Here is a 16011-nt window from a genome sequence, read left to right as displayed (position 1 = left end):
GTATTGCTTTGTTTCTAATTTGATGAATGTCTAAATGTAAGGTTACTAATCAGTTCATTATTCTATAAAATAATCATAACAGCTATGTTTTGATTGGATCTGTTTGTGCCCTCTAATTCTCTGAGGTCATTGGTGGTCAGATTTGGTATAACATTGGTATAACTTCTCACAGCTCTTAAATAAATGTATAATTTCCTATGTTTCCACTGTTAGTGCTGCTTACATGGAAAACTGGAGTTCTCTCTTAAGTGACTAATGGATAAAGATCTTTAGTTTTTTATTGAATTAAGTATTTCAAGATTTACAGAATGAAGCACAGGATGAACATCCCTAATTCGAAAAAACCAAAATCTGAAATGCTCCAAAATCTGAAACCTTTACTGAGCGCTGACATGACGCCACAAGTGAAGAATTCTTCATCTGACCTCACCTGCCCATGACCTCTGACCTCACCTGCCCATGAGGAGCTCTGACGCTTTGTTGGTGCCAAGATATCTGGTTATGTTCTTATTCACATGTGCTTGACTGGATCAGGGGAGGGATGGGATGGGAGTTATGTTCTACTGCGTGTGATGAAAGCGTTCGCATGGCTCTGATTGGCTAACCCCACACTAACGGTAACCTTAACCAAGTCGAACGCTGCACTTCATCAGTTGCCTTACAGCGAAACAACCAATCACAGCAGGGGCATTCCTCTGGCTTATTAAATCTAGAAAGCAAGATTGGGATCTGCCGGATTCTTGAGAATTTTTCGGATTTTGGAATACGCTCGCCGGTGACCTCAACCAGCATTACAAATGGGAATCAGTACAGTGACTGTACTCACACTTCCAGTATTAGTGCTGCTTTAGTTATTATTATACAAGACTGGGTGTGGTTTCTCTGTGAGGGTGGTACACTCTGTTGTGACAGGTTGCTTGGTTACCTGTCTCTGTGGGCGACGTCTCTCCCGGGTTCAGAGGCCCCTCCTTCTTCTTCACACACGTGTAGATGACACAGGCACAGCCACAGCAGGAGGGCACAAACAAGAATATACCAAGACAAGTCCACATCCCCATGGCATATGCTGGGAGACAGAGAGAGAGAGAAAGAGAGGAAGAAAGAGAGAGTGAGAGAAAGAGAGAAAGATAATTCATTCTGATGGAGAGTATAAATACGTGTGTTTGTTTGTTTATAAATGTTTGAGCCATGGAACTGAACATTTACTGAACATTTTTAGCACTGTGCTCTTATTGGTCAGGATGAATTACATGAGTGTTCACTCATTCTGTAAAGGAATTACCAATATGTAGAAATACCAGTAGAAATACCAGTGTTGACACATCGCTGGTTTTAATTTAGAATTAGACCCAGTTCTAAACCTCAGATGAGTCATGCAACAGTGCAGCTCATGTCTCATCACTGATCTGCTCCCAATTCCTTCAGATCCCACAGTGAGTCCAACTCACAGTCAATGGCAGGAGAGACAACCACCTCCAGAGGTTTACTACGATTCCCAGGGTCATACAGCCGATCTGAAAAAGAGAGAGAGACAGAGAGAGAGTGAGAGAGACAGAGAGAGAGAGAGACAGAAAGAGAGATGTAATAATGTTTAGACACTTTTCTGCACCGTTGCGAGTAAACTGGTATCTGTCTCTGCGGCTCTGACCTGGTACCAGAGGAGATAACTTCAGAGGTCCTCCACACGCCTCATCTTCAGTCTTCACCACCACAACCACATAGAAACTGTTGCTAGGGAAGTCTTTTTTCTGCATGAATGGAGAGAAAAAAAAAGTTAGCGAGAGAACAGAGTGTTCCCCAGTCCTCAGCCGAGTCATTCCTCAGGTTTATACAGTACACATCTCATGACCATTCTCTGCATGTGTGTCTGTGTAAACAAAATGTCTAGTGCAAGAGGGCCGTGTGTGTGTGTGTGTGTGTGTGTGTGTGTGTGTGCGTGTGTGTATGTGCGCATGGGCAGATTTAGGCATCGGCCACATGTGCATCTCACCGGGGGCGGCACGGGGCGCGCGCCCAGCGGGGGAATCCATGACATAGCGCACCTCTAACTTTGTGCAGTACTAATGCAATCAGTAGAATCAGTCACACTACGAAATTCTACCAAGTAAACCACAATTCACTCATAATACTGTGAAGGTATAGTTTGTATATACACAGTATTATGAATGCATTGTTGTTTATTTAGTAGAGTTTCGTAATGTGAATGATATTACAAATTGCATCTTCTGGTTTGTGCGAAATCCCACCAGAAGCAGGATTTTTGGCTCTCAGAATATGTCGATCAACACCGACCACATTACGCCAAAGGAGAGGGAAGTTAACCAAGAAGCTCCTGATCAGGCTGCTTCCCTAAAAAGACCATGGCATCGGTAACTTTCCTCACCTCTACTGTCTCACTGATTTGTGCAGGTAAATATTCTGTGAGGGGCTTTTACTCTGTGAGGGTCACGAGCTTTTCTGTAGCTGATCCATATAAAGCCTGAACGAGGATAAACAAAAACACGTTCTCGCTCATAAGCGAGGGAGCCCAAAGCCAGCCCAATCGATAATATTTTGGGATTAACGTTTGACTTCCGGTAATGATGTCACTCCGTACCACCAGCCAATCTTATGTCTAGATCGCAAGATACGTAACGTGATAATGTTTAAGAAGAAGGGCGTAGCGCACACTTGCTGTGCAATGTATTTTGTTGATTTGGAAAATCGGAGTGACTAACAGAGATTACTTGACTGTATAGCACAGTTTCTTTGTAATTCTTCGTAAAGTATGCTGCCCTACACGTTGAAAATACGCTCCTGTCCCACTGAAGGCTCCAGCTCCGGTGTCTGTGTTTTGACAGTTTTGACTGCATCAAATTAGAAGTTGCGAAGTTGCAATGTAGCATACGCTACACCACTGCCTTTAGGCTTTCTGCCTCTGTCTAAAACTGCAGGAAAATTGTGCATTTAGCTGCCAGAATTAAGAAAATTTTCCCCGGGCGACCATGCCCCCAGACTCCTCTACAGGTCAAATCAACACAAATGGATATTGGTCTTTGTTACCTCTTTCTGATATTTATGAGTCTTATGTTAATATATTTGTAAAGATTTTTATATTTATACAGTTTTAAATGTTATGATTATTATTTTTTTTAGTGGTGGGGGCGCTGAAGGAGGGGTTCATCTAGGGCGCCATGCAACCTAGAGCCGCCACTGTGTGTGTGTGTGTGTGTGTGTGTGTATTACCTGCACCGTGATGGCTGCTGTTGTAGTCATGGTCTGGTACATCCCAATGAAAGCTACATTATTTTCAAGATCATACACTGGACACTGGTGAGAGAGGGGGAGAGAGAGTGAGAGAGAGGGTTCAGTAGGGCTTCTCTGTTAAACACATCTTGATTTTTCTAAAGACATCTTGATTTTTTATCTCTGTTGTCACTTTGTGTGGTGGACATTCCTGTACATCCTTACTGTACTGCTCTGTGATACCACTCATAGCCTCTTCTGCTTTCATCTCAGAGTCAAGACATAACCACAGAAATGAAGGAGAGGTGTGGTCTGAGTGTGTGAGGGAGTGAGGTGTAGACTGGTGTGAGTGTAGTGTGAGTGTGTGGTGTGAGTGTGTGGTGTGACTGCTTCAGCAACAACACCGTAACCATGGCGAGCTCACCTGCAGCTGCTGTGCCATTTGTGATAACCTTTGGCTATAATGCCTTCACACAAGGCCCAAACAAAAGAATGGCTAAATGCAAGGTGTGCAGTATCAAAATAAAGGATTCTGGACTGACCACATCAAATTTTATCAGGCACCTCAAACCGCACTCAGATAGGTCAGTCAGTCACTTGGTAAAAAAAAATAACAAAAATGTTGCAAAATACAGTTATTAACTTTTTAAAGGAAAGCTTTCGTTTTGTGATTTTTTCATACTTCATTGCAATAGCCTTTTAAAGTGATCATATGAATGAGTGTGTGGTGTGAGTGTGAAGTGGGTTTGTGAGCATAGAGTGAGTGTGTGAGTGCAGAGTGAGTGTGTGGTGTGAGAGTAGTGTGAGTGCGTGAGTACATATTGTGAGTGTGTGTTGTGAATGTAGAGAGAATGTAGAGTGAGTGCAGAGTAAGTGTGTAGTGTGAGTGTAAAGTGAATTTGTGAGTCTGTAGTTTGAATGTGGAGTGAGTGTCTGAGTGTGTAGTGAGTGTAGAGTGAGTTTGTGAGTGTGTATTGTGAATGTAGAGAGAATGTAGAGTGAGTGTGGTGTGAGTGTGTAGTGAGTGTAGATTTAGTGCAGAGTAAGTGTGTCGTGTGAGTGTAAAGTGAATTTGTGAGTCTGTAGTTTGAATGTGGAGTGAGTGTCTGAGTGTAGAGTGAGTGTGGAGTGAATGTAAAGGGAGTGTGTGTGTGTGTGTGTGTGTGTGTGTGTGTGTGTGTGTGTGTGTGTGTGTGTGAAGAGTTCAGTTTATTACTCAAGACAGAAAAGTCTCATTCAGAAAAGTCAGATTCATTAATGGTTGAACGTCTTTGTCACTTGCTTATATTTCAACGTTAAGACTGTGTGTCTGTGTGTGACCTTAGTAATTTCTTTAATAAGCTTTAGATTGAATAATACCATATACTGCCAATATATATGGACATATATGTGTATGGACATTGGGATCAGGGGACAATATGTAACTTTGTACATTGCTTATTTTGTTTGTGTGTGTGTGTGTGTGTGTGTGTGTGTGTGTGGTATGAGTGTGTAGTGTGTATAAGTGTGTGGTGTGAGTGTGTAGTGTGTAGTGTGAGTGAGAGAGTGTGTCGTGTCTGTCTCCAGACCTGGATGTCTTGGATGGACATAACGGAGCAGGGGAAGTTGACTGAAGAGTTGACCTTGACAATGACCGTGTCCACTCCTTCAGGAAACACATATTTAAAAAACTGCAGAGGGACAGAGGAACAGAGGACAGACAGACGGCTTATGGACGGTTGCCATGGGAACAGGATGACAAACAGATTTCATACATAAGCCAACAGCTCTGATTTCTGAGCCTTAACCATCTCTCCTGTGTACAGGGTACAGAGAGAAACCAGAGAATGATCAAGTCTTTCACTCCAGCTTGACATCCATTTCTCTCCACTTTAACGTTTGTGCTGAGTCATCTTGTAACGTCGTCTAGAAGTCCAAATAACTGCTGAATTTCAACACACACACACATACCAGCATGCACCCACCCGTACACACACACATACACACACACACACACACGCACACATATGCAAATATGCATACATACACACACACACGAACGCGCGCACACACACACACACACACACAGCCCTTGCGCTGTAATGGTTACCGAAATCTTTGTGTATGATATGTCATGATAAGAGAAACATATATGTATTGTTTTAATTTTCTAACATTTATTTTAAATGCTATTCTATGTTTATCAGTTGCCTGTTTTTAACACGGGTTTTGGGGATTTTTGGGACAGACTTTTATTTGCACCTGTATGTTAACATTGGGAAGAACGGAGGTGAGGTTTGGACCCGTTCGCTGAGCGCGCGGACAGGAGAGCAAGCCGGCGTTTAGAAGGCTTGGAAAAGCGGATTTACCAGGAGTTTCAAAAAGTCTGGATCTACCATCCTTACTGCGGATTATATCTTGAACCTCACCGGATCACTGCAAAGTGAGGACCCCCCTTTTCCTAACGCGACGAAGTGGTGAGATTGCTTGGGTTTTTGGTTTGTTATAGACTGCGGCGTCTCATCACGTCCTATCCCAAGATTAGTGGATTTTGTTTCGTTGTGGATTTTTTTTTTTTTTTGGACTATTCTATTCTATTATCTTTTATGGTCTGTGGAACAGTATGAACATTGGCCTCGAGGGGTAATTTGTAACTGTGTACATTGCTTATTTTGTAAGTGTCGGCTTCCCGGCGCTTACTTCCTCTGCGCTTGTCGCTAGTCGGACACGATTTAATTTGATTCATATTAATGTATGCTGATTTACAGGGCGATTGGTGTCCCTTTCGTTAATATAGAATTTTATTTGAGTTGTGGGGAATGAGTGTTTTTCTTGGTTCCTTTCAGGCATCTTCTTCTTTTAGATCCAGCTGGAAGCATATCAAATCCGCCCGTACCCTTCTTTTTACATTGTACTTTTCGCCTCAGGTTTTTAGTAAGGCAAATTGTTACAAGGCAACAGGCCACATAGGAAAGACAGTAGGGCTATATTCCAGCTGTTATTTCATACTGATATAACAGAGCAGATGAAGCCAAGCTACTGTACAATGACATTTATGCAGCCCAGCACCTCAAGAGCCCTGATTTCTGTCTGCAAAGTTCTCAAATTAATAAGGTAAAGTGAGTCCATTTTAACATGGTGCGTGTATATGTGTGTGTGTGTGTGTGTGTGTGTGTGTGTGTGTGTGTCCATACTCACCTGAGGTTGGGATGGAGTGGCATTGAAGCTGAATTTCTTGTTCGTCCTATGGAAAAAGGAAATTGAATTAAAATTCCAACCCTCATAATCACACAATGGCTATGACTACCTTCCTATAGGATTGTTGTTGCTATATTAATGACATAAACAAATCTAAAAAATAAATGGTTAAAAAAATAGAGTGACTGGTGGTGATTTTGGAATTGTTGCTTTAAAACCATTGATGATGTCATATAGAATGTTACTGTCTTCACATTAGCCAAGTTCTTGAATAGAATTAGAATACCATTGGATTCTACACTAGCAGCAAAGTGAACAGTTATGATGACAATGTTTGTTACAGTAAGATCATCTGAACAAAGTGTCTGTTCAGTTCAGGCTGGTCATTAATGTTTTGATGTGAAACTTTTCCATGGTCAAGCCTGTAACTGACAGGAAAAAAACACTTTCTATTTCAGAGTCTATCAGGCTATTACATTCATTAACATTACAGAAAACTCCAGATTATGGTGTAATTCAGTACAATCTGTGTTGTAATCTCAGCTTCAACAAGTGCCGTTGGTGTGAAAATTCAGTCTGCCCTGGCTTACCAAGCACAGCAGTCAAAGGACATTCTGCAGTAAGGTTAACCCGTTTTAAAGAAGAATACAGTCTGTCTCATAGACCTGTGTGAGTTTCTCTGTCAAAGTAAAGCGCTGGACCTCCACCATGTATCTGAGCTCCAGTCAAAGCCAGTTTACAGAGACACAGCGGAGTGACAGACAGACAGACAGACAGACACTCACTGCAGGGTGAAGCTGTCCACCCGACTGACTCTGAGCTGGTAGCTAATGCCAGCGTTGGACAGAGTGGACGTGTCCACGTAGAAAAACTGAATTTCTGATGGCACTTGAGTCGGGAGCTGACACAGAGTACGAGCCACTTCTGTATACTGATACTTTCTCCAAGACCTGAGGGAGAGAAAGCGTTAGAGCAACAATGGATAGACAAGCACATACACATGGCTTCTGTTCTGCATGGTCTCATAAAGAGAAGAGGGAGAGAGAGAGAGAAAAGAGAGGGCAGATGGATGGATGGACGGATGAATGAGTGTATACCGAGGTGAAAATGAAGCATGTTTTTATGTACCAAAAATGTGCTTTAATATCAGCAAGTACAATCCTACCATATTAGTACAGTTTGAGTGCTAAATATAAGTGCAATAGTTTGTGTGCTAAATATAAGTGCAAAAATATGTTACAAATGTACTAATTACAAATACATTTCTACCTCCGTAGTACTTCACTGTCTTCAATATAAGTACACTAATTTGCACTAATAATTCAGTTGATATTTAGTGTATTCAGATAAAGTAAACTATCCCAAGAATATACAGAAATGTTTTATTAGTGCATTACTTAATAATGTGCTTTGTATGCTTTAATATATAACTTCAATTTCAGTGGATTTTCATATACTATTATTGGATATGCTTAATGGCTATCTTTTAAAAAATTGACTTTTGTCACACTTCCAAAATATGTTCTCAAGACATTGTTAGCGTAGCAGTTCCGAAGTGCTATGCTGACACACAGTTAAGGCGTATTAAAATGTATTTAAATATACTTGTTGCTAACTGCAGACACTCTTGAAATTCATTCTAAATTCAATTAAATTATACAAAGGGGAAAAAAGTACACTGAAGTAGACTTGATTTAAGTATAGTTAGCATTCTGTTGCTTTTTACTTCCTGGTTTGTACAGGGCATGCTGGGAGTTCTGTCGAGCAGTATATGTTGTTAAAGAGTTTTTCACTACTTTTTAAGAAAAGTTTATTCACTCAGGAAATGCCTTAAACATGAGTTTCACCATTTGGAAGTTGACTAGTGCACATGGGTATGTAGCTGTGTTGTGATCTGATGTCATTTGCTGTATGACTAATGCAGTGGTATTGGAAAGACCCATAATAAACTGAGTTTTTTTTCCAACTACATTATTGCCAAATCTGCACTCCTGACTTCCATTAAAATACTATACATGTTGTGCTATTTATATTTGTAATGATCTGAAAGTTGGATTCAAACATAGTTCAAGTTGAAAGAAAGTACATTTTTAAAAAGTACAGAATTAGTAAAAAAAAAAAAAGCCTATCCCAGCACACATTGGGCGAAAGGCAGGGAAACACCCTGGACAGTCCTCGACTGACTTTTTTTCTCGTAAGGGCAGCCCTTGGGAAATGCCTCGATTAGTCAATAGATTAATTGATAGAATGATAGTCCTTAGTGGCAGCACTAGCAGTCATTAAGTAGTGATATTGAAGAAAAACATTTGTTATAATGAACTGAAGCGTTTTAGAAAACAAAAAGGTAAATTCATAAAAACAAAATGAGGATGTGTCTGTTTAAAATATTGATATCGACACATTTTCAGTGTCAACGTCATCGATTACGTTAACTAATCTTCGAAGCCCTACTGTCTAGACTTCCACACAGCGAAACACCCCACGAATTTCGCCCCACGACTTTTTGCTCTGGGTGTGGTCGTGAAGGCAGCGAGCGAATGAAGGTCTACAGTCGTCTGTTTGCCCCGACCAGAGCCACTGAGAGAGTTTTTGCTACGTTTCCGATTTCGCCCAATCAAAACGAATTTCGCCCCCTCTCAAACTGAATGAGAGCAAACGAAATTCGCAGTAGGAGCATACTGAGGGCTCTACTGGTCAGCATGGTACAGTCAAAAACCATACCGTAGGGCCAGTGTTAATTCCGTTGACAAAAACTGTGACAAAAAATGTTTGTCAACGATCTTTTTTCCACGAGGAAAACAAGGTGATAACTAAATAAAAATACACTTTTGAACATAAACTGTGACGAACTATATCATTATTTTCATTATCTCGCCAAATAATAACGACACAGTAATGTCAGAGACAGACTAATGGACAAGAAAGGACTATAGGACTATATTGGTTCATCCAGTTACGTGCATGCACTCAATTTGCAAGATATGCACAGCCATGTATTACATGCTTATTACTGGTTGATTGGCTGCCCCTGCCAATGTCCCTCTCCTCTGGAAATCGAATGTTAAGCATTTTAACTAACGTTACTTGGGCAACTCAGGTCATGAATGCTCTCAGAAGAAGAAAAAGAGAATGGATTTGTGGACATGTTCTACCCATAATGCAACTGATCTGTGTGTGCTTGACGGAATCACTGCAATGTTGTAACTAAAAAAAAAAAAGCAAATTGACTAAAATGTGACAGAAATGCATTCGACTAAAATTTGACCAAAACTTGTATAGTTTTCACTGACTAAAGCTAGACTAAAACTAATAATGATTAAATGACTACTATATGACAGAAACGAATATGTATTTAGTCAAAAGACTAAAACTAAGACTAACTCAAAATCACCTGCCAAAATTAACAGTGCATAGTGCAAATTCATACCACTTTCTGTACTGTTTATACTGTCTAGCCCCACTTCAGTGTATATTTTCCCCCTGGTTATCCAGGTCGTCTGCCTTAGGGTCTCTCATATCACACTCTACATTCTGATTATATGTTTCTGTATTTTCAAAACTGGCCTGGCTGCCCTGAGAGACCCAGTAAGAGGTAGGATTAGAAGTGTGGAACCCAAAGAAAAAGACCAGCATTAGGAATCCTGTGATTACAGGAAACTCTCCAGTTTCTTCTCATTGACTCACACTAACCCCTCACTTGAAAAAAACAAAACAAACAAAAAAGAAGCCATGCCACACCAGTAGAACACTCATGATATAGTCATGATATGTCTTGAGCCACAGTCTGCAACTGCAAATCATATTTATTGCTGTATATTGCTACACACTTTGAGCTCCATACATACGCCTGTTGAAATGTAAGTTAATATGAGACATTATACATTTACACCCGAATGATGACATGTCAATGGACTTTTAACAGATGAGTGACTCTGCTCTTCAGACACAAAGTTAAGGCCATAAAAGCAAGGATGGTGAGTAACGTCATGTTGAAAACCTATAACCATTAGCAGACTCTTTAATACCCCACAATAAAGCCTAGAGGAGTTGTTCAGGTAGAAATAAAAATGTAAATATAAAAAATGAATAAAATGAATTTTTGGAGCAAGGTGAAGATGTGAGAAGTGGTCCACTGACTGAAGTTGCTTGGTAACCGGTTTACTCACGGGCCACGGAGAATGAGAGGAACCTGGAAGGAAAGATCAGCCTGTTTCTGCCTGACGACGAAGAGGATTGGACTCTTAGGATCCTCAGAGAGAAGCTCCACCGACACCCTGATCCCTTCCGTCTGACAGAGAAAGAGAGAGAAAGAGAGAGAAAAGAATTAAATTAAAGTTTTGTCTCTATAATTATCAGTATTGCTTTGTAGGATCGTGCAATGTGCAGAGTATAATAAACTAAAATGTGCATGTTCATCGAGCAAGGTACTGGAAATACGAATGTTATCGACACGAGCAATTTCCTTACCTTGTTTCTTGAAACTGTATGGTTAAATGCATAGATGGTTTGGTTTTCGCTGGTAACCGTGTCGTTGTAGGTCACATCGAACTGGGCCTCTTTCTGAACCACTTGATTCTTCGAAACAGCCGTCTTAGAATTAACCGAATGGGTAGCAAGTAACCACATCATAGACAGGGTAACCCATATCGGTTTGAAACCGGACGACAAGAGGCCCGGTTTTTGTCGACATTTCCAACAACTTGGCATACCCGCTCAGTCATCAGCGAACACGTTAAAAATTGAAGCTGAGAGGTAGAAAGAAAACAGATAACCTAGATAAAAAAGAAGTCGCCACTCAGTCATTGGCTACTTGTCAACTAAGCGGACAGTAGCCGGCTTTGCGGCTTATTATAAGATGTGAGCTGGAGAGTGCTAGTCCATCCTCCAGACCACATAGAGAACAGAGAGAAATGGCTTTCCACTGGTCTAAGCTCCTCAGCTGGGCCACATAAACATTACACAGGCCAGTATGGGAAACAGCAACTTTAATGGGGAAGTGAGTGTCCAAAGTTCAGAATGAGCTCAGACCACCGGAAAGTCTGTGTGTGCGTGTGTGTTTGTGTATGTGCATATGTGTGTGTGTGAGTGTGTGTGTGCATGTTTTCTATTATTGCATAAATCTGGAAAACACTTCAAACTGTAACACAGACCAGCAAATCCATGTGACAGACAAAACTCTCTCAGCATGACCTGCTGATGAACCTCCAACCATGATATTAAAAAAAAAAAAAAAAAAAAAAATCCAACACCATGTAATTACACCGCAAAACAACGCTTTGCAAAGAAAAACTATTTCAATCTGTGACCACAACTTGTCAGCTCTACAGATTCACTTCTCTGTGAAGGTTCTCAAAGAGCTACTTAATCCACAGTCGGCTCTCCTCATCCGCGGGTACCGCAGTCCTCCTCACGTCTCATACATTCACTTCTACATTTATATTTTCTCTATTTATAAATATGTTTTCTATATGTATTGAAATATTCTGTGTTGTATCCTATATATTCCTCTCTCAGGTCATTAAACGAAAGCAGTCTGTAAGTGTTGAGAGAAAGAAAATGTTACGTTGTTGCTGACATGTGTGTAGTTGGGCCTACGATGGTTGTGTCTGTACTGAACATGTACAGACTTTTTTTTCTTGTCATTATCCCCAAAACAATACTGTATAACAGCTATTTACATAGCATTTACATTGAATCAGGCATTATATATAATCTATAGATGATTTAAAGTATATGGGAGGATGTGCGTAGGTTATATGCAAATACTACACTATTTTATATAAGGGACTAGAGCATCTGTGGATTTTGGTATCCGCGGGAAGTCCTGGAGCCAATCCCCCCCGGATAAGGAGGACTGTATACCTAAAGTTGTCAGCTCCTCTCTATGAATGGGATGTTGAGGAGGCATCATCTCTTGCGGACAGAGACGGCGGTAAAGGCAACCATCAGCACAGTCTACGGCTGGCTTTGTGGCTTATTATAAAATGTGAGCTTGAGAGTGCTGGTCCCTCTTCCAGACCAGACGGAGAGCAGAAAAAGGAGAGTGAGAAGGAGGGAGAGGAGGAGAGGAGGAGAAAGGAGAGAGCCCTGCAGGTGGAGGACCTGGAACGCCCTCTGTCTGCCTCCCCTCTACCTCTGTCACCAGACAGCCCCAGCAGCATGGAGGAGTATGTGTGTGTGTGTGTGTGCGTGTCTGTGTGTGTGTCTGTGTCTGCTTCCCCTCTACCTCTGTCACCAGACAGCCCCAGCAGCATGGAGGAGTATGTGTGTCAGCGTGTGTGTGCCTGTGTGTGTGTGTGTATGTGTGTCTGTGTGTGTCTCTGTGTATGTGTCTCTCTCTCTCTCTGTGTGTCTCTCTCTCTGTGTCTCTCTCTGTGTGTGTGTCTCTCTCTGTGTGTGTCTCTCTCTCTGTGTCTCTCTGTGTGTGTCTCTCTCTCTCTGTGTCTCTCTGTGAGTGTCTCTGTCCCTGTGCATCTCTCTTTGTGTGTGTGTGTCTCTCTCTCAGTGTCTCTCTCTGTGTTTGTCTATCTTTCTTTGTGTCTCTCTGTGTGTGTCTCTCTGTGTGTGTCTCAGACACAGAGATGGAGAGAGAGAGAGTGTGTGTGAATGTGTGTGTTTAAGAGATTGAGGAACAATAAAAAAAAAAAAAACATTTAGGACAAGCAGCTTGTGCATGTTGGTCTGACTCTAGTCAGTAAAAACATTCCTCAAAAGCACAGAGACACGGAAGAAGCCATTTGTTTGTATGAAAGCGTGACAGACATGTGTCTTTAAACAAAGGACACAGCCGTGTTAAACTGTCCCTGTAAAACTGTGGTAAGCCTATAACTGTTGTAAGGGCTTTGTGGTGTGAGAAGATGACTCAGGTCCTCAGGAGGCTACAGACAGAGAAACTCTGTTCTCTTACATTTGGCTTTTCCTGGGCGTATTTCTCAGAGTGAATAATCCCCTCCTCGAATGTCACGATTGTCCAATAGGACAGGAGATGAGACTGTGCTTTCTGACTGACAGTTTGTTTGGTACAGAGAACAATGCTGAGTCAGATGTCTTACTGAAATACCCTGCAACATGTTGACAAGCAGAGTGTGTTTGTCACAGTGAAGGTTGAATGTTGTTTTTAATGGCATTCACCGTTTTTTTTGTTTTGTTTTTTCAAACATGTTTGGACCAGGTGAGAGCCCAAAAAGTGTAAATGATTTTCTGTACTGTTCTCAGTTTCTGAGTAAACAGATTTTTTTTTTGTAAAACGCGTGTCCAGCCTATGTAGTTTTGAATCATCCACTCGACGTTCGTTGTAAGGTTGGAAAACACAAACAACTTTTATTGCACACGGCTCACAAGCAGTATAGTTCCACCGAATTTTCCTTGTTGGATAATATTAAACTAAACATGACAGGACACGGTATGAAAACCGTGTAGCTCCACAGCTAACCTAGCCTTCACTGCGCCGCGAGTTCCACAACTTAACTGAAGTAAATGCGCGAAGGTGCGCTCTCTTAAAGTAACAGTACACAATTTACTAAAAAACAGATGAAATGGTCTATTGTAGACATAGGATATTAGTTAACAAAGTGAAACTAATAAGAACGTATTTACCCATTATAGTTAGTTTTAATATTCTAGAATCCAAGGGTTACAATTCAAACTGTACATCTTCAAGGAAAGACATAAGGAAACTATGAGAAAATACCAGGCCAATCCTGGTCTCATACAGTGACAGAGCACTCTCAACCCAGCAGTGACACTGACATGTGTAAAAACTCCAGCAACACTGATGTGTCTCATACACTCATAGCAGTGTGACACCCACTACCATAACACCACCATCATACACTCATACCAGTGTGACACCCACTATCATAACACCACCATCATACACTCATACCAGTGTGACACCCACTACCATAACACCACCATCATACACTCATACCAGTGTGACACCCACTACCACAACACCACCATCATACACTCATACCAGTGTGACACCCACTACCATAACACCACCATCATACACTCATACCAGTGTGACACCCACTACCATAACACCACCATCATACACTCATACCAGTGTGACACCCACTACCACAACACCACCATCATACACTCATACCAGTGTGACACCCACTACTATAACACCACCATCATACACTCATACCAGTGTGACCCCCACTACCATAACACCACCATCATACACTCATACCAGTGTGACACCCACTATCTTAACACCACCATCATACACTCATACCAGTGTGACACCCACTACCATAACACCACCATCATACACTCATACCAGTGTGACACCAACTACCATAACACCACCATCATACACTCATACCAGTGTGACACCCACTACCATAACACCACCATCATACACTCATACCAGTGTGACACCCACTACCATAACACCACCATCATACACTCGTACCAGTGTGACACCCACTATCATAACACCACCATCATACACTCATACCAGTGTGACACCCACTATCTTAACACCACCATCATACACTCATACCAGTGTGACACCCACTACCATAACACCACCATCATACACTCATACCAGTGTGACACCCACTACCATAACACCACCATCATACACTCATACCAGTGTGACACCCACTACCATAACACCACCATCATACACTCATACCAGTGTGACACCCACTACCATAACACCACCATCATACACTCATACCAGTGTGACACCCACTACCATAACACCACCATCATACACTCATACCAGTGTGACACCCACTACCATAACACCACCATCATACACTCATACCAGTGTGACACCCACTACCATAACACCACCATCATACACTCATACCAGTGTGACACCCACTACCATAACACCACCATCATACACTCATACCAGTGTGACACCCACTACCATAACACCACCATCATACACTCATACCAGTGTGACACCCACTACCATAACACCACCATCATACACTCATACCAGTGTGACACCCACTACCATAACACCACCATCATACACTCATACCAGTGTGACACCCACTACCATAACACCACCATCATACACTCATACCAGTGTGACACCAACTACCATAACACCACCATCATACACTCATACCAGTGTGACACCCACTACCACAACACCACCATCATACACTCATACCAGTGTGACACCCACTACCATAACACCACCATCATACACTCATACCAGTGTGACACCCACTACCATAACACCACCATCATACACTCATACCAGTGTGACACCCACTACCATAACACCACCATCATACACTCATACCAGTGTGACACCCACTACCATAACACCACCATCATACACTCATACCAGTGTGACACCCACTACCACAACACCACCATCATACACTCATACCAGTGTGACACCCACTACCACAACACCACCATCATACACTCATACCAGTGTGACACCCACTACCACAACACCACCATCATACACTCATACCAGTGTGACACCCACTACCATAACACCACCATCATACACTCATACCAGTGTGACACCCACTACCATAACACCACCATGTCAGTGTCACTGCCGTGTTGAGAACAGTCTATTATCCAAATAAAATCTGGTCAACAGTGGTCCTGCGGTCA

At 41.8% G+C, this 16011-nt stretch overlaps 1 protein-coding gene across 1 annotated transcript in view; it reads right to left on the bottom strand.

Moving 5' to 3' along the window:
* Nucleotides 1-11109, bottom strand: part of LOC115814054 (SID1 transmembrane family member 2-like) — a 19333-nt gene extending 8224 nt beyond the window's left edge. Inside the window, exons 1-9 of the mRNA XM_030776775.1 lie at nt 10870-11109; nt 10569-10690; nt 7188-7352; nt 6403-6448; nt 4794-4895; nt 3226-3309; nt 1649-1748; nt 1449-1514; nt 926-1066 (exon numbers count right to left, since the gene is read on the bottom strand). Coding sequence (XP_030632635.1) covers nt 926-1066; nt 1449-1514; nt 1649-1748; nt 3226-3309; nt 4794-4895; nt 6403-6448; nt 7188-7352; nt 10569-10690; nt 10870-11109 — 1066 coding nt within the window. The remainder of the gene's footprint in view (nt 1-925; nt 1067-1448; nt 1515-1648; nt 1749-3225; nt 3310-4793; nt 4896-6402; nt 6449-7187; nt 7353-10568; nt 10691-10869) is intronic.
* Between the last annotated feature and the right edge of the window lie 4902 nt (nt 11110-16011).

Source organism: Chanos chanos, chromosome 6, assembly GCF_902362185.1.
Source record: "Chanos chanos chromosome 6, fChaCha1.1, whole genome shotgun sequence".
Lineage (NCBI taxonomy): Eukaryota > Metazoa > Chordata > Actinopteri > Gonorynchiformes > Chanidae > Chanos > Chanos chanos.
This window is presented reverse-complemented; position numbering and strand designations above follow the sequence as displayed.